This window comes from Globicephala melas, chromosome 7, assembly GCF_963455315.2.
Source record: "Globicephala melas chromosome 7, mGloMel1.2, whole genome shotgun sequence".
In the NCBI taxonomy this organism is placed as follows: Eukaryota; Metazoa; Chordata; class Mammalia; order Artiodactyla; family Delphinidae; genus Globicephala; species Globicephala melas.
In genome coordinates, this window is record NC_083320.1 from 1,788,726 (window position 1) to 1,812,421 (window position 23,696).

The following is a 23,696-nucleotide window of genomic DNA, read 5'->3' on the forward strand; positions in this document are numbered from 1 at the left end:
ATCGCAGAATATTGAATATAGTTCCCTGTGCTATACAGTAGGACCTTGTTGTTTATCCATTCTATATATAATAGTTTTCATCTGCTAATCCCAGCCTCCCACTCCATCCCTCCCCTCTCCCCTGCTTGGCAACGACTTGTTCTCTATGTCTGTGCGTCTGTTTCTGTTTTGTAGATAAGTTCATTCGTGTCATAGTTTAGATTCCACATATAAATGATATCATATGAGATTTGTCTTTCTGACTGACTTCACTTAATAGGATCATCTCTAGGTCCATCCGTGTTGCTGCAAATGGCATTATTTCATTCACCTTTTATGGCTACTATTCCATATATATATATGCCACATCTTCTTTATCCATTTAAGAGATGAATAAATAAGTTACTGTGTTTCCTAAGGAAATAAACAGATATAGAACAGTAATCAGAAAGATATTAATCACAGAGTTATAGATAACGTATAATTGGGGTTTAATCCTTTACATGATGAATGGTTTAGGGTTCTTTGGTTATAAGCAATAGAGGGGAAAAGAAAATCCTTGAATAATTTAATCAAGAACAGGAATTTGTCACACTACTAAAGGAGCGGGTGATAGGCCTCAGAGGACCCCTGAGCCAAGGTCAGCGGGAGGATGTTCATAATTACCATTTCCTCAGTTTATCTCTGTATTCCGATTGTAGAGTAAACCATGCTCATCGCAGCAAAGTATTTAAAAAGTCATTGGTGACGCCATCCCACAGAGGCAGACGCTTGGCGGTGGGGATTCGTGCCCTGGTTTCTTTGGGCTCCTCCTCTGTTAGGTGCCTGTGACCTATGGAAAAGGGTGGTCTTGGGAAGAGGATTTGATGAGCTCCGCTTACAGTACGTGCCACCCTCCCGTCCGGGGACGGACCTGTGATTGGCAGAGCTCATCAGAGCCACCTGGAGTGGGGCAGGAGCAGGTCCTCCCAGGGAGGCGGCAGGCAGCTCCGTCACAGACGCAGAGGGAAACGGCCTTCAAAGCGCTGTTAACCAGGCGTTGTTCATGACATTGGAAAATGCCTGACTGTCGTGTCAGCAAAGGGAATAGGGTGTCCAGCTGTAGAGCTAGTAGCCAGTATGGGCGAAAGGCGAAGAAGGACGGCAAGGAAATGCATCACAGTATTGCCACGTGTCTGCCTCTGTGTCACGGCATCACGATCACCTTTTAAACACTTCCTGTGATGAGCAGGTTTTGCTTTTACGATCAGAAAATGGAAATAAATTGAGGAAATGGTTATTAGGAAGATGGAAACCTGGGGAATGATTTAGGGTGTAAGTGAGGGAAGCTGAATTTAAACTTAAACTCTGAGATGGCCGCTACGTAAAATAGGAATAGTCGGGGATATAGCGAAAATGAAAAAATGTGTGTGTGGGGAGTGGGCTTAAAGTGATTTCTTGTTTAAAACGTTTTCCGTCCTCAGTGTCGAGGTTGTGCCACAGATACGCTGTTACACGTATCTACATACATTTACTAACAAAACGTCCAAGTAGTTTGTACAATTTTCAAATGATGGTTCCATGGATTGTAGAGACGGGGGTGGAGCGTGAATGATTGATTCCGTGCTCCATGTGGTGTCCGGGGGGCCTCCACCTCCTAACCGAAGCCTCCCCTTTCTCTCCCCAGACAGGTCGTCTCCTGAGAGCCCGGGGAGACCCCTGCCCTCCTTTGGATTACTGGGCCCACTACGTGGTCGGCGAGACGGGGAGTTTTCGTGGCCGTGGACCAGCCGTGCGCGTCGCTGGATTTGTATGTGCCGGTGGGACCCTGGGGCTCTTTGGAGCTCCTGTTCCATGTGGAAGTTTTGAGCCCTTTTGAATCCCTTAAAGGAGAAGCCGCTGCTCGCAATGAGCTCCCAAAGCCATCCAGGTAAGCGGGGCCCTGGGTCCTCTTGGCGGACGCGCTGCCCTCACAGCTGGTCCTGGGTCTCCCACTGGGTCCTCCATCATGACCGCCGTCGGTTTACGACGGCCCCGAGGGCACAGTAGGCTGCTCTTCGTCTCAGTGGCGGAAGGCTGAGGAGGGCCTCACGGAGACGTGGGGTCCAGCCTCCGCCGGGACCTGCATGCCGACTTGAGCGGCACCCGTTTCTCTGGTGCTTCAGGGAGGTGACGGGTGCGCGTCCACTTGCGGTCTTCGTCTCCAGCTGCTCTGTTTCTGGGGGCCGTGGGGGTGGGAGGGCCTCTGGTCCGACTCTGAGAAGAAGCACGATCGGTGCCCATCAGCGGTGGCCAAGGGGCATCGCTCCTGGTGCCCGAGGCTTTTTATTAGGCGCTGCACTAAGCATCTTATGCGCATTGACTCCTCACTAGGCCCTAAACGTCTCCCACCTGGCGGGAAGAAGTGACTTGCCCCAGGTCACAGGGCTAGTAAGTGGCCAGATGGGGCCGGGAGCCACGTTTGCACGGCTCTTAGCTTCAGAAGCGTGTTGCGGACACACGCGTTCGGGGCTCCTCCTCCCCCGTCTCCCCCGTCGCAGAGTCACCGTGCTCGCTCCGACCAAGCTGGGAGCCCTGCCTTGTCCCGCCGCACCGTCCAGCGCAGTGTGGCCTTGGGCCACTTAGCTGTCAGTTGTCCTGAGTCTGCCTGGGCAGGTGCAGGGCATCCTTGAGGCACCGCATCCGTCAGTGCGGCCGTGGGTCCGGCTCAGCAGAGAGGGGCGGGGCTTGGTGTGGTCTCTCCCGTGGGGATTGGCCCCCCGCACGTTCACACCCCTCTCCTTGGCCCGATCAGAGTTGTCTGAAGCTCCCGAGAGCAGGATTCCCGGTTGTATTTAGGTATGAAGAGGCTTTATTGATTTAAATCGTTCCTGTATTGCTTGATACAAAGTGTCAAACAAAATTCAGCAGTCTGGATGGAAGTGGGTGAGGTAGACCGTGGACTCTCCCTCCCACTCAGAGTTGGGGACATGCCTTTCTCCTGTGTCTGAACAGGTAGGGTGTGTGTGTCAGTTTTAACAGAGTGTAAGCGTTCTGTCTCTGGGGCTCTGTTTTATTTTTCCCGTTTTAGTGCAGTTTGAGCATCAGACAGACTTACTTTTGGTAGCTCGAAGATGGATATTTATGTGGTATGTGGCTGCAGCGGTATTTATAACAGCCCCAAGCCGGCATCAAACAATTACTATATACATATATTTTGAACATACGCTTCTGTAAGTGTCTCCACTGGATCAACTCCAAGAGGTAGAATTGCTGGGTTGGTGGGCATGTGCATGTAAAACTTCTAAGGTTACTCTCAAATTGCTCCAGAAACTCTGCCTCAACTTTTCTTAATCGTAGTTTATGAACATAGATACTTTCCTTCATTGGCACCTGCACTAGGTGAGTTCAGTCTGTTTCATTCTCGTCAGCAGTCTCGGGAGAAATTATTGTTTGAATTTACGTTCCTGTACACATGGGGCGCACTGCTTTGCGTGAGCTGCCATAGATGTAATCAGATCTTGTACATGCCACCGGGCATTTGAAGAGAAAGAGTACTCTTCTTCCCCTTATTTTTTCCTTTTTTCTTGTCGTTGTTGGTTTTTTTTTTTTTTTGGTCTAAAGAAGTATCTATGTATACATCAATATTGTATGTAAAGTTTTCTCATTCATAAGTATTACATACAGTTGACCCTCAAACAGCATGGGGGTCGGGGGTGCCGAGCCTGTCCGCATTCGACAATCCACGTGTAGTTTATAGTCAGCTCCCTGCATCCACAGCTGGCTCCTCCGTGTCTGCAATTCCCCGTCCGGGAATTCAGCCCATCACGGATGGTGTGGTACCGTGGTACTTACTATGAAAAAATCCACCATAAGTGGTTGGCACAGTTCAATCCCGTGTTGTTCAAGTGTCAAATATATTTATACATAGGAGTATATGTATGTATTTTTTTCTCTATATGTTATTTTGTCTATACATATTAAGTTAATTGAGTTATCTAAATCAGTATGGCTTTATCTTTTTTGTCTCCTCGATTTCTAGAGAAATGAGTGCTTTCCATTATGATTCTAGTTTGTAATATTCTTTTTACAAAAAGACCATTTTATGGACCGTTTTTTGGCTTTATGTATTCCAGTGTGTTTTTCAGCGCTAAAAAACTCATGACTGTTATCTCTTGGTGGCCCTGTTCTCTTAACAAAATACAATGTATTTCTCTTTGTTTCGTGTTTCTTCGCCCCAAAGTTAATCAGTCTTCTAAAAGTATTTCTGCCCTTGGTTTCTTTGGGCTGAGAAACGCTTCTCCACCCACTTTTCTTACCCTCACAAGCCTGGTCCCCGTGAACAGCAGAGATCTAGTTGGGTTTTGCTTTTTTCTCCTTCCCAGAGTCTTGCGTCTCACGTGGGGAGTTCACCCGTGGCTGTTGACTGCCGTCGTGTCCTGCCTGGTGTGTGTGCGTCGTTCTTGACGCTGGAAGCTCTGTCTCTCTCAGTGGGTGGAGCTGGCGAGGCAGGGCTGCCTTGTGGCCTGAGCTTCTTCCCTCCTCTTCCCTCTGATGTAGGGAGTGGTGCGCTTGGGGCCTGCAGCTCTCCTTCAGGGGCCCGCCCTCCTTCCCTGAGCAGCCCCTGGAGCTGCAGCAAGGGACCGCAAACAGTGCCTGCCACCACGAGGGTCCGCACGCTGGCCGGTCGGTCGCCCTCCGCCCCTGGCTGCCCTGCCGCTACCCCCGGGCCGTTTTGGGCTGAGCTGTGGGTCTGCACACCCCCTCCTCCACAAGGCCGTTGCCAGCCTGGGGCGACGGTCTGCTCACCAGTGATGGTTTTCCCATCACTTGGACCCCCTGGGATGTACATTTTCTAGGAAATTCCTCCAGGTTTCTTGCCAGTTGACGCTACTGCTTTCCCACTGTCTAGCCTCGCTGCAAATCCCTTCATGTTTATATTTATCTTTTGTCATTTTAGTGGATTTGAGGGAGGAAGAGAACTAATTAATACTGACTTGTTCAATTCGCTCTTCTGAACAGGCATTTCTCGCCGTTCTCTGTCTTGTCTTCAGCCCGAGCAGACGAGTCCTGTTTCAGTCTCTGCATCCCTGGGACGTGCGGTGCCGGTCTCTCCTGGCCGCGCACCCTCCCTCCCCCTGCGGCACCTGGGTGCCTCCTTGTCCCAGCTGCGGCTCTGCCAGCTCCTGTGTGGCCCTCGGCGCCGGGCCGGGGGAGGCCAGCCGCTGTGGGCCCCTCCTCTCACGCTTGCAGTGCCGGCTGGCTTCGGCCCGATGATAAAACGACCTTTTCATTTGATGTGTAGAATTTTTCTCTCCCCCGTTTGCCTTGAACACTCCCTCTGGTGTTGGGTGAGGTATGCATTATGATTTTATTGCCGTTCTTTCTGAACTTTGCCAGAGCCAGGCCCTGGTTCTCTGACGTAAAACTGTTAACTGTTGGGTTTTATTGCTCTGGATAACTATTTCTAATGATGCGTGCAGCCTGAGGAAAGGGCCTGGCTTGATTTAGTCTAAGAGAACTCTTCTTTGAGAGCAGGAAGAATGAAAAGAGCCTCTGAGATGTTGTGCTTCCTGTCTACCCCAGCGCTCCAAGCCTTTCCCTGCTGGGATGTGCCCAAGCGGTCGGGGGCTACTAGGACGCAGGGCCTCGCTTCGAAGCCGAGTCCCCGGCCGGACTGAGCGACTGTAGACAGTCCGTGGGTCTGCTGGCAGGACAGACACGGGCTCCTTCATTGCTCCCTCTTCCTTTGTTTTCCTCAGATGAACACTGTAGAGTTCCTTGTGGTTGGACTGTGCTAGGATATGGGGGCCTCGGCTGGCTTACAGGAGAACCAGACGCTGTCGCTCGGCCACCTTTCTGCCACTCCCACCCCACCCAGTGCAACTCACCTTCTTTGCAGTAACGTTTCTGCCTAGAGCAAGTCTGGAGGAGGGACTGTAAGCCTTAGGGAGCCCCGTACGGAGCCTCCTGGACCTGTGTGTGGGCATCCAAACCACGCCCTCAACGGAGAGCTGGCTGACTGTCATTCAGGTGCCCCATCCCTCCCTGTATCTTGGTAAGAGGCACGTATCGTGTTAAAAGCAGGGTAACTGTTTTGAGGGAAACTGGTATGTTTCTGATCCGTGTTTTAATTTGGACCATACTCTGATTTCTCAGTATCCTCTTCAGTGTGAAATGCCCCGTCCACATAAAAGCAGCTAAAAAGTCTGTGTCAACAGTAACTTGGTGATTAATGAGTTTCAACATAGTTTGATTTCTTCAGGCCGTCGTAAAGTTCTAATCCTGTAAGTCTCCCAGGAGAAGGCTCTTGGCCTCCGCTGGTCTGAGCCGGAGCCCTGGTATTGCTTTGTTGGATCTCGAGCCTGTTTATTTCAACCAGTTTGGCCACCAAGGGTGTTATATTTTAATATAGAAATGATCTCAGAAAGACACATTTTTATATCATTTAAATTGTGCTTTGCAAGGATTCAGTGTTTCAGGCATACTGCGAAGTTTTAAGGGGAGAAGTGAATTTTAAGGACTTGCAATTAACACGAGGAAGACATTGATTCTGAGCTGTTGGGGGTGGGTTGTGGACCCTGTGCGAGGCCCTGGGCCACAGGAGGAGAGCTGGGGAGCCGGGAGTGGCCTTGGACAAGGCCCGGGGAGGCCCAGGCCTGGGCTTTCGGGAGGCGGGGTGTGGAGCCAGCAGGTGCGGCCGGCAGAGTCCTGGGAGCTTAGGCCAGGAGATGGAGGCTGTGATCACGCCCATCGGAAGACGGGGAGCAGCTGGAGAAGAGCTTGTTCATGACATTTCTGGGAGGCATGGAGAGTCCCCAGCGGCTGCCGGGCCTGGGGTTCTGCGCGGGGAGAGCAGGGAGAGGAGCTGGGTTCCCGAAGTCGTGCCGAACGCAGGTGTCTTGGGGGGACGGCGGGGAGCCTCATTGTTCAGATGGACCCTGGGGTGGGAGGTACTCGCGGGCCCCTGGTACCGCCCGCTTCTGCTTTCTCAAGGGTAGGTTCAGAAACACCCTGTGCGTTTCCTGTCTGCGAGCGTCCCCCAGGCTCCTCCGGGCACCCGCGCTGCAGTCGCAGCCCTTGAGTTGTCTTGGCCCCGGATCCTCCACGCCATCATTATCTGGGGCTTAATCAGTCAAGGTTTGTTCTGGAAATCATGGAGACATAACGACTTCTTTTTCAACCTCCTTTTTTAAAAAAAATTCTCAAATTGTGTTTTGTCTTTTAAAAATCACGAATACTCAGTCGTTATGAAGAGCTCAGAAAATTCACTGTCAATGGAGCATTGATGGTTTGTTTTGGCAATTCTCTGAAAATTCTTATACGGTTTGTGGAACATTTGCATTTATGTCCTTTTTTTCAAAGCCACCATTGTAGAAATGCAAATTTCTGAATTCTGAGATGCTGAATGTTAGATGATTAACGATATTGAAATTTAAGAATGAACTCCCGGTATGTATTTGACATAGAAAGCCCTGTACCAGGATCATTAGAAACCACCGAGCGCAGCTTGTCGGCGGAACAGAAAGGCCATGATTGAGGCGCCCAGCGGTGGGGACAGGTGGAAGGTGGACAGGTGGGTGCTGGGCGGCCACCCCCAGACGCTGGGCTGTGAAGGGCCGGGGCTGCTCTGTTTAAAAAACCGTAGATGTTTAAAGCTTATAATAGTAACGAATCAACACCGGTTGCTCTCTAACTGCAAGTCAAACTCTGCTGTGCTCTTAGGGGCCCAGAATGAATAGCGACTCGGTTCTGAATTGTGCTTTACGGGTTATTTCGTTCATTTTGTGTGACGGCCCCGGGAAGTGAGCTAGAACACTGTTATTCCTGTTCTGTCCATGAGGAACCCAGTCTTGACTGCCATCCAGTGCCCCGCCTAAGGCCAGGTATCTACTCAGAGGCCATCCTGGAACTGGAATCAGTCATCTTCCCTTGAGGGATGTGTGCCCCTCTGCTGGGCAGATGCTGGCCACGCCGGGCCAGTTAGGAATCCATCCTGCTGACCTGCGTGGGGTCCCTGGGCCAGGCCAGACGGAGGCACCGGCCCCCTTGGCACGGTGTGGTTCATGTGAAGAGGGGATGGGCCGGGGGGGCAGGGGTCCCTCAGAAGGGGTGTGTGAGGTCAGGACGTGTGAGCTGAGTGGGGAGCAGGGCAGGAGCTCGCCTGCCCCGTGGAGCACAGAGGCTGAGATGCCCCAGAGGGGCCCGGAGGGGAGAGCTGGGCTGGCAGAGGTGGGAGATGGGAGTGGAGAGGTGTGCGTCGGGGACGGGGTCCTGACCAGGAGGGGCAGCTGTACCCAGGTCCACGCGGGCCCATCCCCTCTCGGTTCCGAGACCCTGCTGGCGTGGAGAAGGGGTATGGGCCTCGCATCCGGGCGCGCGCTCTGTGCCCTCCTGGGACACGTGCTTTGTGTCCCCGTGGTTTAAACGTGCGTGGCTTGGCCGTGGCTGAACTTCTTGGCATTTGCAGTGCTCACAGCATGTCACCAGTGTATTTCTGAACTTCTTTGAGCTTCTCTTTGCCGGTCCTGAGAGCTGACTGGGGGGCTGGCCGACCAGGTTAATTTGGGAGATTTTGGTTGAAACGTCTCATGTTACTTCCACCTAAGAGCCTTTTATTTGCGTATTTCGTGAGACCATGATAAAAAATGGACACTTTTGGGAAAATTATAATCAAGAAAAAAATCAAATGAGGCAAATGACTGTAAACTTTTTAGAATCATGTCTGGCCTTGTGTTTTTACATGGGTTTGCTTTTCCCCACTTAGTAAGGTGCTGGGAATATTGGCCTGTGAGAGGGAGTGCTAAGCAGCGTATGATGGAAAGAGACCTGATTGTGGGATTTTCATGTTTGCCCCCCGCTTCCCCCCGCTTCCCACAAAACAAGCGGAAATAGGAGGGATGAACTCGGCCGGAGCCTGGTCTCCGGGCGTGCTCGGCCCAGGTGGGCAGGGAGGTGGCCGCTCCCTAGAGGCTGCGTCAGGTTCTGGGTTTTCTGACCGTCTGTTCGGGTCCTGAGCTGGGATGGCCAACAGTGGCCTCGTCCTGTTGGACTTCAGGCCCTGTGTCCCCCCAGCCCTTCTCCTCCTCCCAGCGGCCCGGGGTTCCCGCTGCTGCCGCCTGGATGCAGTGGTCCCGACTCGGAACTGGAACCGTCCAGGCCGCAGCGCAGCTTCAGAGCTTTTGGGATTTTAAGATGAACAGCAGTGTTCGACGTTATAGCCATTTTTCTAACTTCTTCTAATACTGTATACTTTCTGAGAGTAGTGGGGAGGCTTATTTAAAGGTGGTTTTAAAATGAACTGCGTCGTGCCTCACATATGCTTATGTTTACGCCTTTTGCCGTAGCATCGTAAAGAGTCCTGCAAGCTTGGTGTCGGCATCTTGATGGGAACTACTGAGCGGCCGCTAACTGGGGGATTTGTCGTCTGCTCGTAGCTGTGTTCGCCCAGGGCTCACGCGTGCTCTCTGATTCTGTATTCTCGTTTGATTTGTTATTGTTAAGAGATTGTCTTTAGACCTTTCACTGAGGGAGCTTTTGTGACTGATGGCAATTTAGTTATTTATTTATTATTATTTTAACATTTATTTATTTATTATTTATTTATTTATGGCTGGGTTGGATCTCCGTTGCTGTGCGCGGGCTTCCTCTAGTTGCGGCGAGCGGTGGCTTCTCTTGTTGCGGTGCGCGGGCTTCTCATTGCGGTGGCTTCTCTTGTTGCAGAGCATGGGCTCTAGGCGCACGGGCTTCAGTAGTTGCAGCACGCAGGCTCGGTAGTTGCGGCACACGGGCTCTAGAGCGCAGGCTCAGTAGTTGTGGCACACGGGCTTAGTTGCTCCACGGCACGTGGGATCTTCCTGGACCAAGGCTCGAACCAGTGGCCCCTGCATTGGCAGGCGGATTCTCAACCAGTGTGCCACCAGGGAAGCCCCATGCAGTTTATTTTTTTAAACTCTAAACTCTTAGGCCATTTTGGAGAAGATTGCTCCTTACAATGTAATTGTTCAAGGTGCGGAAGCCAAGAGAATGCCTCACGTTTTAAGGGCTAAAGGTTCTGTCAATATTTTGACTTGTTTGCATTCATAGCCAAGTTTATTCCTTTTTAAGTGCAGTCTATGAATTTTCCTAGGCAGTCCTTTGTGGAAATTGAACTTTTGTTACAACTGTGTCTCTCATCGACTTGTTGATTCAGTAGGATTTGTGTGATGCTGTTGGAGTTCTAAGAGAATTCCATGGAATCTGTTCCTAACACCGGTTTTCTGGACTTTGTATGAAGAGCCCTTTCTAAGCCGTTCGCGTCTGTTACGCTGAGTGTACTTAGTGGCAGTTCCTCCGTGTTGGACGGTGTGATTCGGAATTCCCTGTGCTCCTCATTTTCACGTTCATGTTGAGTTAATCCAAATCAGGTCTGATTGACTGCTTCTTACAGCCCTGCCCCCCTCACCAGGGTCTGACCCAGAGAATGCAAACCCGCTTGCTGTTCTTTGGTGCCCAAACAGCCGCCCATCCCCGTGCCGCAGTCTTTGCCCAAAAACACCTGCAGTCTCCACGTGGCTCTTCATCCACACCAGTCGCCTGGGCCCGGGGAGCTGACGGCTTTGTTTGTTTCAGTCTCACTTGAAAGGATCAGGGGACGGGAGGAAGGCGGGGTCATTGATCTCTTTCTTTGGTGCCAGTACACAGAAAGGGTTTTTAGAAACTTCGAGAAGGTGCTGGGCAGGCATGGAGGGTGGAGGCATGGAGAGCAGAGGTTTTCACTGGGAAGTTTTAGCAGAAGCCGGAGATGAGGACCTTTGTGTTTTGTGGGGCCGGAGCCTCTGTACATGTTTCAGTCGAATCACTGATGGTGATGTGGTGGTGAGGAAGGTGGTGGAGAAGGGGAGGTCAACATCGCATCGGAGATATCGATGACGGGTGACCATGGACACCCGTGAGCTGTCGATGAGCCCCGTTTTTCGAGTGACAGGGACGAAGTTGTGGCTGCTGAAGAGGGGACCAGATCGGCAGTGGCCTTCCTCTCCGGTAGGCTCCTTGCTGTGGGTCTAACGCTCTGGAGTGGAGGCGGTGCGTGCGGAGTGGCTGCAGCCTGGCGGATTTGCACGTGGGCGTCCTCATCAGTGGGGTCCTTGTCGTGGGGAGCCCTGCATCTTCGCAGGTGATGCTTCAGCATAGGAAGGTGGTTCTTTTCTAAATACGGGTTTGGGTGTCAGTGTCCTTGAAGACTTTTTGGTAGGAGGTGTTGTCTCCAGTTCATCAGCTCCAACGGGAGGGTAAGGAGCCGAGGCCATTGCTGGCTGGGGGGCCACAGGGCACATCTGGACTGTGTGCACAGGGGAGCTGGCCTGGAGGCGCTGAGGCCCCACTGTGGGTTTTCTGTCCCAAGGAGCCCAGCCCTTAGGACACACACCAGCTGGGATCTGCGTGGCTGCCTAGGGGTTCCGTTCGGCCGTCCCCACGGGGGCCTTGGGCCTCTGAGAACAGTCCAACTGTCTGTCTGCTCTTCTGGGATTTGGTTCCCTTTTGTTATTCCCCCATCATCCGTAGCGTTTTGTAAAACGTTCTTTCTCCTGGTGGCGTGGAAAGGCAGGGCTGGCCCCGCTAGCAGGTGAGTGGCATAGGTCGGCCTCTCGGGGCCTCACCGGGCACAGCCGGCTTTCACGGGAGGGCCGGGAGGGGTCCTGGAGGTCGGGGAGCAGCAGTGCCTGGCAGGTGACGAGCTGCTGTGTGGGGCTGGGAGACCCCAGGCCCTGGACGTGCTGCAGAGGGGGACCCAGGGCGTGGTTCCCACTCTTGTCTGTTCCGTGTTCAGGCGTCCAGTCCCTTCCTGTCCCATCTCGATACCTCATGCTCGACTGGCCAGGGTGAAGCTCACGTGGCCAGGTGGCCCTGGCCTGAACGGAGACCTGACTTGTTGGGGTCTCAGCTGGGCTTTCTTTGAGCTCCCTGCGGGGCCAGAGGACTTGGTGCCCGTGAACCACGGGGCAGGGTGTTTCTTCATGTTTGTAGGTGCTCTGATTTCTCTTGACGTTACGTGGCTCCTGTTACGGGTGGATGTGGTGACCGATTGGCGTGGATTCGGCGTCAACGATTGTGGTTCCAAAGGAGATGCTGTTCTTAATGACTTTCCCAGGAGATTCTGGGGGACCCTGGGCCGCGTGTAACCCTATGGGCTGAGTCTGCTCTGGCTGAGGTATATGGTTTCCAACATCAATATTATCTGTGGGAAAAAAAGCAATTTGGGTCTTTCTCAAGTTGCTTAACTTGTCCGAGAGAACATTATACTAGCGTTTCTCAACAATTTCCAGTTCTGAAACGGTTGGGCTGCACTGGGGGTGGGCAGGGGGAGGCTGGCTTAGCCACTGGGCAGAGGCAGCTGTGTGTCCACAGTACGTTCTTGCTGGAAACAAAACTCTACCACTGGGGAGCTGAGACTCAGCTCCTGGTAGACCCTGGGCGGGTGCAAGAGCTGCTAGGCCTGCCCCCCATGACCTGAGAATCCTGCTCCAGAATCTTCCATCAGTGGCTTTGAATGCTCTTCGTGGTGAGTCTCCCTTTTGCTTTGGATGCTTCTGGAATCTTCTGGGTGGACTGGGCTCAGAATCTCACTGAATGCAGTGGTCTCTGTCACTTCTAAACTACAGTCATTAAAATCCAGGGACATCCCGTGACAGCTGCGACAGATTTAGGAAACTGCCGGAAAAAGTGTGACATTTCCTCGCATTTTATAGAGTGAAATTGCACTGCTGGTTTTGCGTCTAAACATTCAAAATTCAAGCAGACTTCGAACTTCAAATGCGACCTTGTTATTTAGCAGCACATGGGTTAGAAAGTTCATGCTGTTTGATGTCTACTCCAGTCCTGGGTGGGGGGGGTGGGCAGCTGAGGGTCAGCGTGGAGAATCACGGAATTCCAGGTGGGAATTCCAGTGGGAGCTGGGGCCTGCTCGGGTGAGAGGAGGGGTGATGGGCCAAGCAGAGGGAGGTGAGGGAGAGGAAGCCCCCAGGCCTCTGGGACACACCGGCTCTGGGTTGCACGGGAGGCGCCCCGGGAGGTCACAGAGCAGTTTGCTTGGGGAACAAGGTAAGATGTGTGTGGCTGGGGGCATGGCCCACCCCGCGGAGAGCTGAGACTTCACCCCGCTCCTCCTCGGCCCCTGGCTGTTCTTTGTGAGCAGCCTGGGCACCTGGTCATGGGTGGGATGGAGACGCAGCTTCCCCAAGGCCATGGGTGCTGTGGAGGCGTGCCCTTCTGCAGCCCTCCTTGGACTTCCGGGCCAGAGTCACGCAGAGCCATCTCCGGTTCTTCCTCTCCAAGCCTGGCCCCTGGGATGAGACATCCGAGCGGTTCCCTCCCCTCTGTCGTTTTCCTTTCCCCCTGCAGAGATAGCAGTGCAGGAAAACAAGCCAGCACTCCTCGTCCTTGTGATTTGTCGCTTATCCCGAGCCTGGGCTGGGTCCAAGCTGCTCTTGTATTCCTCTGGGGCCGGGTCTGCAGCCCTGGGCTGAAGCGCTTGTCCTGCCGGGCTCGTGCTGTTCCTGGAAAGCCGGGGCCGTGGGGTGCGTCCTGTCTCCTCTGTCGCCATCTGTTTGGGAGCAGAAGTCGGCTCTGGGCGGCCGGCGGATGTGCTGCTCATTCATCCTCATTCTGGGAAGCAGGTGGGGACTCCCAGGAAAGGACGAGCCAGGAGACGGCAGACCCGGCACAGCCCATCTGACTCGGTTGCTAATCACCAAGTGTGTAGTTAAGATGGAAGCACTGGCTTTTTCCTTGTCTGCCAAACTTAGGCCTCACTTTGTTTGCTCTGATGGGTCCTGATTTCTTCCCTTTAGAAGACAGGTAACAAGCTTCCAGTGGAGTTTTCCATTGATGCGGCTCCTGTGGGTGAGACGGCACGGGGAGGCGGGAGGGGGGTGGGGTGGGGAACGCTGAGTTGTGCTGGCGTCGGTTCAGGCACGGCGGACACTGTCCGCCTTCCCAGACCTGGAGTGTATATCGTGCCGCTGAGGCCAGTGGAGGCCCCAGGTGCACCTGATGGCAGTGTCTTCGGAGAACTGCTCTTTGCCCCACTGCCTCGGGGCTCTTTGTGTGACAGCTCACTGTTCAGTACAACTGGTGCAGTGGAATGAGGGTGTGTTCATTCTAGGCTGTGAATTTCAAATACATTTGTGTATATGCAGAATGGCGCTTTGCCCATGTGATCTTCCTGCCCTGTAAGCCCAGTCTCAGCACGAGAAAGACATCCGTTTCCAGGAGAGGCGTACCTTCTGATAATCCCTGCCCAGCCCCGCGAGCCTGTCAGGGACGTCTGAGAAGCTGTCACCGCCCAGGGGAGCCTGAGGAGACTTGAGGACTAAATGCAGCGTGGGGTCCTGGGTGGGACCCTGGGGTGGAGAAAAGACATCAGGGGAGACAAGGGGATCTGAAGCAAATGGTGACCTTAGTTAATAACCCTGTATCAGTATAAAGAATGGAATCATGCCATGTGCAGCAACAGGGATGGACCTAGAGATGATCACCCTAAGTGAAGTAAGTCAGATCGAGAAAGACAAACATCCTATGACATCACTTAGATGTGGAATCTAAAATAGTGACACCAATGGACTTATTTGTAAAACAGAAATAGACTCACAGACAACAATCTTATGGTTACCAGAGGGGGAAGGGGGGAGCAGGGATAAATTAGGAGTTTGGGAGTAACAGATGCACACCACTATTGACAAAATAAGCAACAAGGACCTACTGTATAGCACAGGGAACTCTATTCAGTATCTTGTAATAACCTATAAGGGAAAATAATCTGAAAAAGAATAGATATGTATACATGTGTAACTGCATCACTTTGCTGTACACCTGAAACATTGTAAGCTAACTATACTTCAGTGAAGGATATATGTATATATCAGTATAGGATGTACCGTAGTGGTGTCAGATGTTACTAACAGCAGAAGCTGAGTGCAGTGGTTGTTGGTGGAGTACATAGGAACTCTGTACCGTCTACTCAATTTGTAATAAAGTCTATTGATAAACTTTGAACTAAAAAAAATAAATCTGTACATATTCTCTCTTGCTCAGTCTCTATTTATGAATGATAGTATACTGTAGATACTTAGGCACCCAGCTTTTAAATTTTTTTCATTGGGGGATTATTCTAAATTAGTACACACCAGTTTCCTTTTCTTTTATGGTTGTACGTGGATGTGATATCATTCATTCAACAAGTCACTCTTGGTGGAACCTGGGTTTTGTTTCCAGCCTTCCCACTGTTGCTGCCCCAGACAGTGCTGCCCTGAGGGTTCCCATTCCTAAGTGGACTTTACTGGAGTGTGATAGGCATCTTTTTCTAGATGCACAAACCATCAGTGCTTAGCTTGAATTATGACAAGAGGAAGACACCTGTGACTGCTACACAGAGCGAGAAGAGGAGAACCCCGGCAGCCCAGCAGCCTTTACGGGGCCCCTCCCCTGCCCCCGGGAATCTCCTTTCCAGCTTCTGACACCTTGGATTAGTTTTTCCTGGTTTTGAACTTTATATTAATGTAGCCACAGAACATTTACTCTTTCTGTCTGGCTTCTTTCTCTCAACAATATGTTTGTGAGATTTACTGAGGTCATGTGACCCAGGGTTGTTTGTTCATTTACATGGGTGTGTAACATTTCCTTGTTTGAGCAGATCACAATTGATCTATTCAATTGTTGATGACACCTGGGTGGTTTCAGGCTGGGGTTTTTACATATAATGCTACTGTTACATTCTCGGGTGTCTGCTGGGCCACATTTCTTTTGATAAGGTGTGTGTGGGCCAAACAGATTCTCAGATTTCTCCTACCAGTTTACACTCTGAGAGACCCACTGGCTGCACCCTTGCTGGTGCTTGGGACGCTCATTACTCTTCGTTCTGGCCACTGTGACTTACCTCGCATTTCCCCTATTACCGAAGCTGCTGAGCATCTTGTCGTATGTGATCAAACAGCTGGATATCCTTTCTGGTGAAGTGCCTGCTTAAGTTTTTTGCTCATTTAAAAACTTGGATTGTCTTTAGTTTTTCTCCTGATTGGTAGGAGTTATTTTTATAGGAGAGAGATGAGTCCTTTGTTGGTTATTTCCTTGGATGCCTTCTCTAAGTCTGTGGGTTGCCTCTTCACTTTCTTAATGATGCTCTTTGATGAACAGATGTTCTTAATTTCAACACAGTCCAACTACTGGTCATTTTATTTATGCCTGCTTGAATGCCATGGAGATAGCCTATTATCTTCTAGAAGCTTCATTGTTTTACCAGGTGGATCTATGGTCTACCTGGAATTGATGTTTTAAAAAAACACGATGTGTGGTAATAACTGAGGGTTAATTTTCCCATTTGGATATTCAGTTGGCTCAACAATTCGTTAAACAGCTCCATCCTTTCTCCACTGCTCTGTGATGCCACCTTGTCCTCAGTCATGAACATACATCTGGGTCTGTTCCTGGCCTTAACCTGTGTGCCAGTGAACATGGTCATAACTAACGGAGCTTTATAATTAGTTATAACAGCTGGTAATGTGCGTCCTCCAGCTTTTTTTTTTTGATCATTTTAAAGACTGTCTTGGTTTTTCTTGGCCCATTGCATTTCCATATGAATTTTAAAATCAGCTTTTCAATTTCAACAGAATAACTACTGGGATCTCGATTGGGACTGCATTGATTTGCATATAAAATCAGTTTATTTGAATCTTCCAATCCATGAATATGATATTGCTTTCTATTTGTTTGGGTCTTCTTTAATTTCTTCTGTAACATTTTTTGTAGTTTTCAGTGTAGAATTCTTTCATTTCTTTTGTTAGATTTACTTCTAGGCATTTTTTGGGATGCGTTTTAAAATTTTTTATTTTTTTTGTTTGTTTGTATTTAGAAATACAATTAATTTTTGTGTAGCCACTTTGTAAACAGCTTTTAGACTTGGCTTATTACTATACTAGTTTGTAGATTCTTTGGGATTTTTATGTATCCTGTCTGTGGATAGTAGACATTTTATTTTTGTTGCTAATTTTTAAAATTTTTGTGTGTTTTTCTTGCTTTATTGCATTGTCTAGGACCTTCAGTCAAATGTTAAACAGAATTAGTGATTGTGACCATCTATGTCTTATTAGAATATCAAGGGAAAATTTGGCAACATTTCATCGTTATGTATGAAATTTGCTATAGGTTTCCTATAATAGTCTTTATCAGACGAACGCAGTTCTCTTCTGTTCCTAGTTTGCTGCATTCTCTCACGAGTAGGTGTTAAGATATTAGGCTGCACCATATGGTGTGCAGATATTTGATCTTTTTCAGTCTACAAAAGTGGCACTTTCATTTGGTTCAACTTAATATACTTTGTTCTGCATCTGTTAATCAAATGATTTTTCCCCTGTGTTTGATTAATGTGATGAATTTTCTTGAATGCTTTTTGAATGTCAACCAGCCGTACATTTCTTAGTAAATCCAACTTGGTTCTAATATATTATTCTTCTTTTATACTACTGCATTCATTTTGCTTATATTTGGCTTAATTTTTTTCATCTAAATTCATGAGTGAGATTGGCCTGTGGTTTTCTTTTCTTGAAATGTCTTTGTTAGGTTTTAATATGAAGGTTATACTGGCCTCTTAAAATGGAATGAGATTATCCTCTTTTTTATTCCTAGAGTTGGCAGAGTTTTTCTTTAAAGAGTCAGATGGTAAATATTTTAGGTTTTGTGGAACACATATGGTCTCTGTTGCCTATTTTTCTTCTTCTTTTTCTTTTTAAACAATCATTTAAAAATGTAAAAACCAGTCTAAATTAGCAAATTGTACAAAATGAGGCCACAGATTGATTTGGGCCATTGTTTGCTGACCCCTGTTGGATTCTCTTGAAGAGTTTATATAAGGTTGATGTTGTTAATTTCTTTTTTTAAGTATCTGGAAGAACTCACTGGCAAACCTACATTGGCATTTTCTTTGTAGGAAGATTTGTAAATTACACCGCCAACTGACGTAGGACTATTCAAATTTTCTATTTTTTCTCGTGTCAGTTTTGATGTTTAGTTATTCTCAGAATTTTTTTCATTCTATCTAAAATTTCAAATGTATCGATACAGTTTTTAAAATACTCTCTTGTTATCTTTTACTGTTTGTAGGATTTGTACTGACATCTTTTTCATTCATATTGTTTATTTGTTTTTTTTTCTCTTTTTCCCCGCTGGACTTGCTAGGATAGTTGTATTCATATTTTTAAACAACCATATTTGATTTTCTTGATTCTACTGGATTTTTAAAAACTCAATTTCTGATCTTATTGCTGTTATTTCCTTTTATTCTCTGGGCTTACTTTGCTTTTACTTTTAGCTAATTGAGGTAAATATTTAGGTTATTGAATTTTTTTTTCAGATTTTCTTCTTTTGTAATACATGCACTTAAGGTTATGATTTTCACCTATGCCTGACTTTGCTGGGTTGCACAGGTATTTAAATGTCATTTTTCATTATAATTCGGTTTAGAATAACATCTGATTTCTTCTTTGACCCATGGGTTATTTTATTTCTTTATTTAAGACTTTTGTGAATTTCTTAGTATTTTGCTTTTGTTATTGACTTCTACTTTAATTTCACTGTGGTCACAGAATTTACTGTATATAATTTCAATTTTTGAAAATTCTTTGAGTTTTGCTTTATCATTATATGGTCAGTTTTATAAATATTTTATATATTTGAAGAGGATATGTCAATTAAGATTGTCCGTTCTGTATATGTCAAGTTAAATTTATTAATCATGATGCTCAGATCTTCTGTTACTTTACTGATTTTATTGTCTGCTTTCTCTCTCAGTTACTGAGAATATTTTAAAATCCCTTTTTGTAATTGTGGATTGGTATTATTTCTCATTTCAGTTGTCAGTTTTTGCTTTTGTGTATTTTGAAGCTATTTTAAGCCCGTGCAAATTTAGAACTTTATGCTTTCTTGTTGGAATAACCACCATTTTATTATGAAGCGTCTGGTTTCAGTTTCCCTGAGGGCCGGTCTTCCCCTTGTACTTACTCCTAGTATGTAAGGATCTCAGTTGGGAGCCCCGGGTGTTTACGTGAACCATCCCCCTTGGCAGGCTCTGAACCCATTTCACGTCCCAGGGTTGGCTTCTCACCCTCCTGGTGGAAGCTTATATGTCAGCAAATGCCTCTCGGGGGAAAATGGACTCAAAATACGCCCTCCTCTCTCTTTCCTTCTCTCTCTTGTTTTGGCCCGTCAAGTCCTGGCTGCCTTGGTAGCTCTCTGACTCCAAAGCCTTCATAGTACCTACATATGTTTTTCACGTTAACCAGTCTGCTACAGCGCTGGCCCGACATGAGCTAGTTTGCTGTAGCCAAAGTGGAAGATGAGGTTTACTTAGCGGTGCCACGTAATGTGTGTAAGGTTTCCCAGGTGACTGTCCGGGTTTGCGCTGACCTTCACATTTCAGTGAAATAACTGCTGGGCGTATTTTAAAGTGGACTGAAACATACCTGCAGCCTCTAGCTGCTCTTGTAGCACTTTTCCTCGGATATTTTATGAGGTGATGGATGTCGCACCTTACAAATGTCAAGTGCCCCTATCTGAATGCAGCGCACTCGGGGAGCGCCTTCCTGCCAGTCTGCCTTCTCCTCCTCCTCCCCTTGGTTTTCACCAAGTTGTTTTCCCTCCAATGTGAATGAAAAATTCATTCTAGATTTAGCTTGAGAAATATTTTGTAGGACATTGCTTTTCATGCCATTAATGTTATGACTACACCAGCAGTGGTTTCCCCGCTCGGCAGAGCAGAGCTGAGACGCAGCACCAGGTCTCTCTTGGCCTCCTTTTCATCATGTGTCAAGGGGGGGGGGGGCGGGCGGTATTAAATGATATTTTAGTTCCTTCTGCCTCTGAGATTCCATGATTCTCACATTCACGTGGCAGCCAAGGCTGGAAAGGTTGGAAGTAAGCCACAGGTCAGCAAATAACTGCCTGGGAATTTTTATATGTAGGGGAAGGGGTGTAAGACAGCTTCTCTTCTTTAATGGCTTTTTGGAGCCGGGGGAGGCTGTGGGTGGAATCTGCTTTTCCACATTAAAATTTACCTCTTCTGTTTTGTAACCCATGCTTTTCATATAATATAGTCAGGTTATAAGTGCCATGTTTGGTTTATAACATTTGGTTTATAACAAAGAAGTACATTTTATTCCTATAGTTGCTAATTTAAATCACTTAAAAATAAATATGATTTTACCTGCAAATAATTGAATTACAGAGTGCTAGTTTTAAGGAAGCCAGCGTTTTCCTCCCCACAGGAGGTGAGGCTCTATGACCATCTCAAACAGCGTTGCAGTCAAACAGTTATTTTGCCTTTCTGGAATGCGAGTCCTCCCTAGAGATAGCAAGTGCCGATTAGCGGACGTGGGAACCCTTGCCCCTCCTCGGGGTTAATGGCAGTCCGTGTCTACTTTGTGGTGGAGAACAGACACCTGGAAGGGTGACTGAGTGTGGTGGTCACAGAGGGCCAGAGCCCAGGCAGACCTGCGTGGCTACACTCCTCCTGGTGGCCTCCTGCAGCCCTGGATGCCCAGCACGGGCGCTGAGGCCCGTATCCGGGCATCTGGTGAGGGCCCCCTGTGGTCCTCGTTCAGGCCCTGGGAACCAGGCGGGATGTGCCACTTCCGCTGGCCAAGGTGGCTCCTGCTCTCGCACGGGAACTCCTCCCTTGCCATGGCCTCCTGGAGTACCTCGTCCAGGTCCCCGGAGTCCCCACAAACAAGCCTCCACGTGTGGTCTGGGAGGTGCCGAAGCCAGCGCCCATGGTGGCGGGTGACACGCCATCGTGACACGGGGGGGCTTCGCTGGAGGGGTTGGCAGTTGGTAGGTCGTTTGTTCGTGAAGGGGCGGTGGTGCCTTCCGGGTGGCAGCACGGCAGTGGCCTGGCTGCCCTTGTCCCTCTCACTGTCCCCACCACAGCCGGAAGGATGGCAGCACTTGGGTGACAGGGGGGCCTGAGTCGGGGCCCGGTACGCCGCACTCAGGCCCTCACAGCATCCTTCTGCCAGCTCCGCTCTGCTCTGTGTGTGGCCTCTGGCAGTGGGCTGTGGGGACGCAGACCCTGGCCCTCCCTGGGTGGCTGGCGCCCCTCCCTCTGCGCTTGGCTTCTCTCTGAGGGTTGAGGACCTGCGGAGAAGAAGCTTTGGCCCCGGGGGTGGTGTGGGGGAGGATTAACAGAGGCACGTGTGCAGCCCGGGTCCCGTGTGCGTGTGCCCGGGATGGGAGCGGTCGTCCTCATCAGGGCACCCAGAGCCCTCGGGGGCCCAGCGCCCAGCCCGGAGCATCTGGCAAGTTTCACTTTAGTCACCCTTGTCAGACTCAGGCCCTTTTTGATAAACATAAATACCCTGTGTCTTTTAGTGTTTAAAACTTCAGAATAGCTGACATCATTTCTCAAAGCAGATTCCAGCGAGAGTGTTTGCATGTCAGGCCAGCGGCCTCCCATCCCCCAGCTAGAGCCAGCTGCCCGCCTGGACCAAACCGTCCCAGGGCACGGGCGGCACAGAGAGGGGCTGCGAGCTGCCGGGGAGCCCAGCGAGAGGAGGGGCACAGAGAGGTCCGCGGGACGGGGGCTGGCGTGGCCTTGCTCCCCCTGCCTGCCTGGGCGCACGACTCTCAGGTCCGCAGGAAGACCTGCTGCACTGAGACCAGGGACCAGGGCCAAACGTGTGTATTTGAACGTTTTTCTCTTCGGTGATAGGATCGTAAGGTGTAAAACCCACCTCTTGAGAAAGGCATTTTGCCAACATGACAAGCTCTGAATGGGAGAACCCGCTGCAGGCTCTGCTTAGCCAACAGCGGTCTACTTGGATGTCAGGATGCGGCCTTCCGGAGTGCCTGGGCCCAGAGAGGCCGGTGCGCAGCCCTGCTTCTGTCTGGGGAGAACTGGCTAGTGGTGGGCAGGGCCAGCCACGCAGCAGGACTCTCCACCCGGTGCCGGGGCCCTTGGTTTCCCTGCCCGTGAGCTCCGCCCAAGCTTGACCCTGTGGCCTGTGGGTGCTGGGTGGGCTGCTGCTCCCTGGCGGCCCGGGGCCTGGAAGAAGAGCTCAGCTTACAGTCTCAGCCCATCAGGCAGGGCGGCGGCTGCCAAGTGGTTTCTTAAAAAGAATTCCTCCTCCCCTGATTAATTTCTGGCACGCAGCGTCGGGGAGCTCTTGCGTCAGTAAATCGTCATAAACCCTGCGTTGTCTGGAGCCGACATAAACAGCAAGCCCAGCGCCACCGCTCCTGACACCCGGCCAGCTCAGGCCACTGTTGGAACTGCAGGGGGGGGCGGCTGGAGGAGAGGAGCCAGCACCTCTGCGCTCGTGGCGAGGCCCTTTCTCCGAGGGCACCGAGCTCCACAGACGCACGTTCTGTTGTTGAGGCGTGTGCCGGGCACACATGTGATCTATGCACTGGAATGTTTGTGTTTCTTCACCCCGTTCTTCTGTCTTATTGACACGACGGCTTCATCATCAGGAATATTTACCTCCCTCCAGTGGGTCGTCTGTGTGTGAGGTTTCAGGGCGTCATTTCAGCCTCTCTGAAACCCTCACCCTTCGGATCCTAAGGCTTCCTGTAGCGTTCTGTAAACCTCATTCTAAGGCGTTTTCATCGGCACTAGAGATCTTCTGAGAGTCCCTGGGCTGAATTCATCCTGATGTTCTTTTCGTGGAGCCCTTTTCAGCTGGGGTGCCCCGGCAGTGCTCCTCCTGTGTCATCAGAAGGGGCCGGAAACAAAGGAAATGCTGTCCCCAGTCCCCGGTTTACTGGCTGGCGGGCTCGGGCCTGTGTCACGGCTCCTCCGGGCTTACTAGAAGAAAGCGCTTGAGCCCCCAGTTTTTTCATGGGTGACTCGGGCAGTTGGCCGATAATATTTGAGCCCTGCTACATGTGGGCGATGCAAAAATCGTGGCCTCCAGGAAGTCTTCAGGGAGCTCGCATCCCTAGTGGGCACGTGAGAGGATGGCTTGGGAAGGCGGCAGCCGCTGAGGGATGTGCAGTGAGGGGTCCGATGGACAGGCCTGGGGTGGGCCTGCATTCACCTTCAGGAGAAGAAGTGATGGGCCATCTGGGCCCCTGGGTGGTGGACGTGCAGGTGAAGCAGTAAGAAGGCAGTGCTGGCCACCCAGGCGGCCTGTGGGATGCTTGCTAGCAGAGGCGGGAGGTGTGGGCAGGGTGTGGCCTGCCCTTGAACTTGGGCCGTGGGTCTCTAGGCGCCCGCAGGGCACAGAGTGTGCTCTGGGGAGTTGTGTCCAGGCCCCGTATCCTGATTCCCGTCCTGTGAGCCAGGCGCAGTTCCCTGCAGGACACCCTTAGGTGGAGCAGCAGCCCCGAGGTCAAGTCCACAGCAGCCCAGAAGCTGAGCCCATCTTGATTTCAGGGTCTTCAGTTTCTGCTTGTTTTCTGCCTGTGCACGCAAGCTGGGGTAAGGACCGTGCTTTCAAGGAGGGTCTGTAAATGAAAAACAAAGGCGAGGTGTCCACAACACTGACTTGTGGAACGCTGATAAGAGGCTGTTCCAGGTGCGCAGCACCACGCCCCACAGAGCAGCCGGGGAGCAGGGGTCTGGAACCCCGTGCGCCTTCCGCTGCAGGAGGGAAAGGCCACACTTCTCTGCTGTGTCCTCCGGCCCTTCGTGAAGGAGGAGATGCTTCTGAGCCTCATTTATGCATCAGCTCACCCAAGTGGGATGGCCGCTGCTGCTGGACCGTGTGCTCAGGGACAATGGCGGGCTGGCGTGG

At 50.3% G+C, this 23,696-nt stretch overlaps 1 protein-coding gene across 4 annotated transcripts in view; it reads left to right on the forward strand.

Moving 5' to 3' along the window:
• Positions 1-23,696, forward strand: part of HDAC4 (histone deacetylase 4) — a 287,553-nt gene that overhangs the window by 41,987 nt on the left and 221,870 nt on the right. For 3 of the 4 annotated variants that reach the window (XM_060301614.1, XM_060301612.1, XM_060301615.1), the window contains exon 2: positions 1,646-1,888. In XM_060301614.1, coding sequence (XP_060157597.1) covers positions 1,867-1,888 — 22 coding nt within the window. In that variant the 5' untranslated portion in view covers positions 1,646-1,866. The remainder of the gene's footprint in view (positions 1-1,645; positions 1,889-23,696) is intronic. The other variant, XM_060301613.1, reaches the window with a different exon arrangement.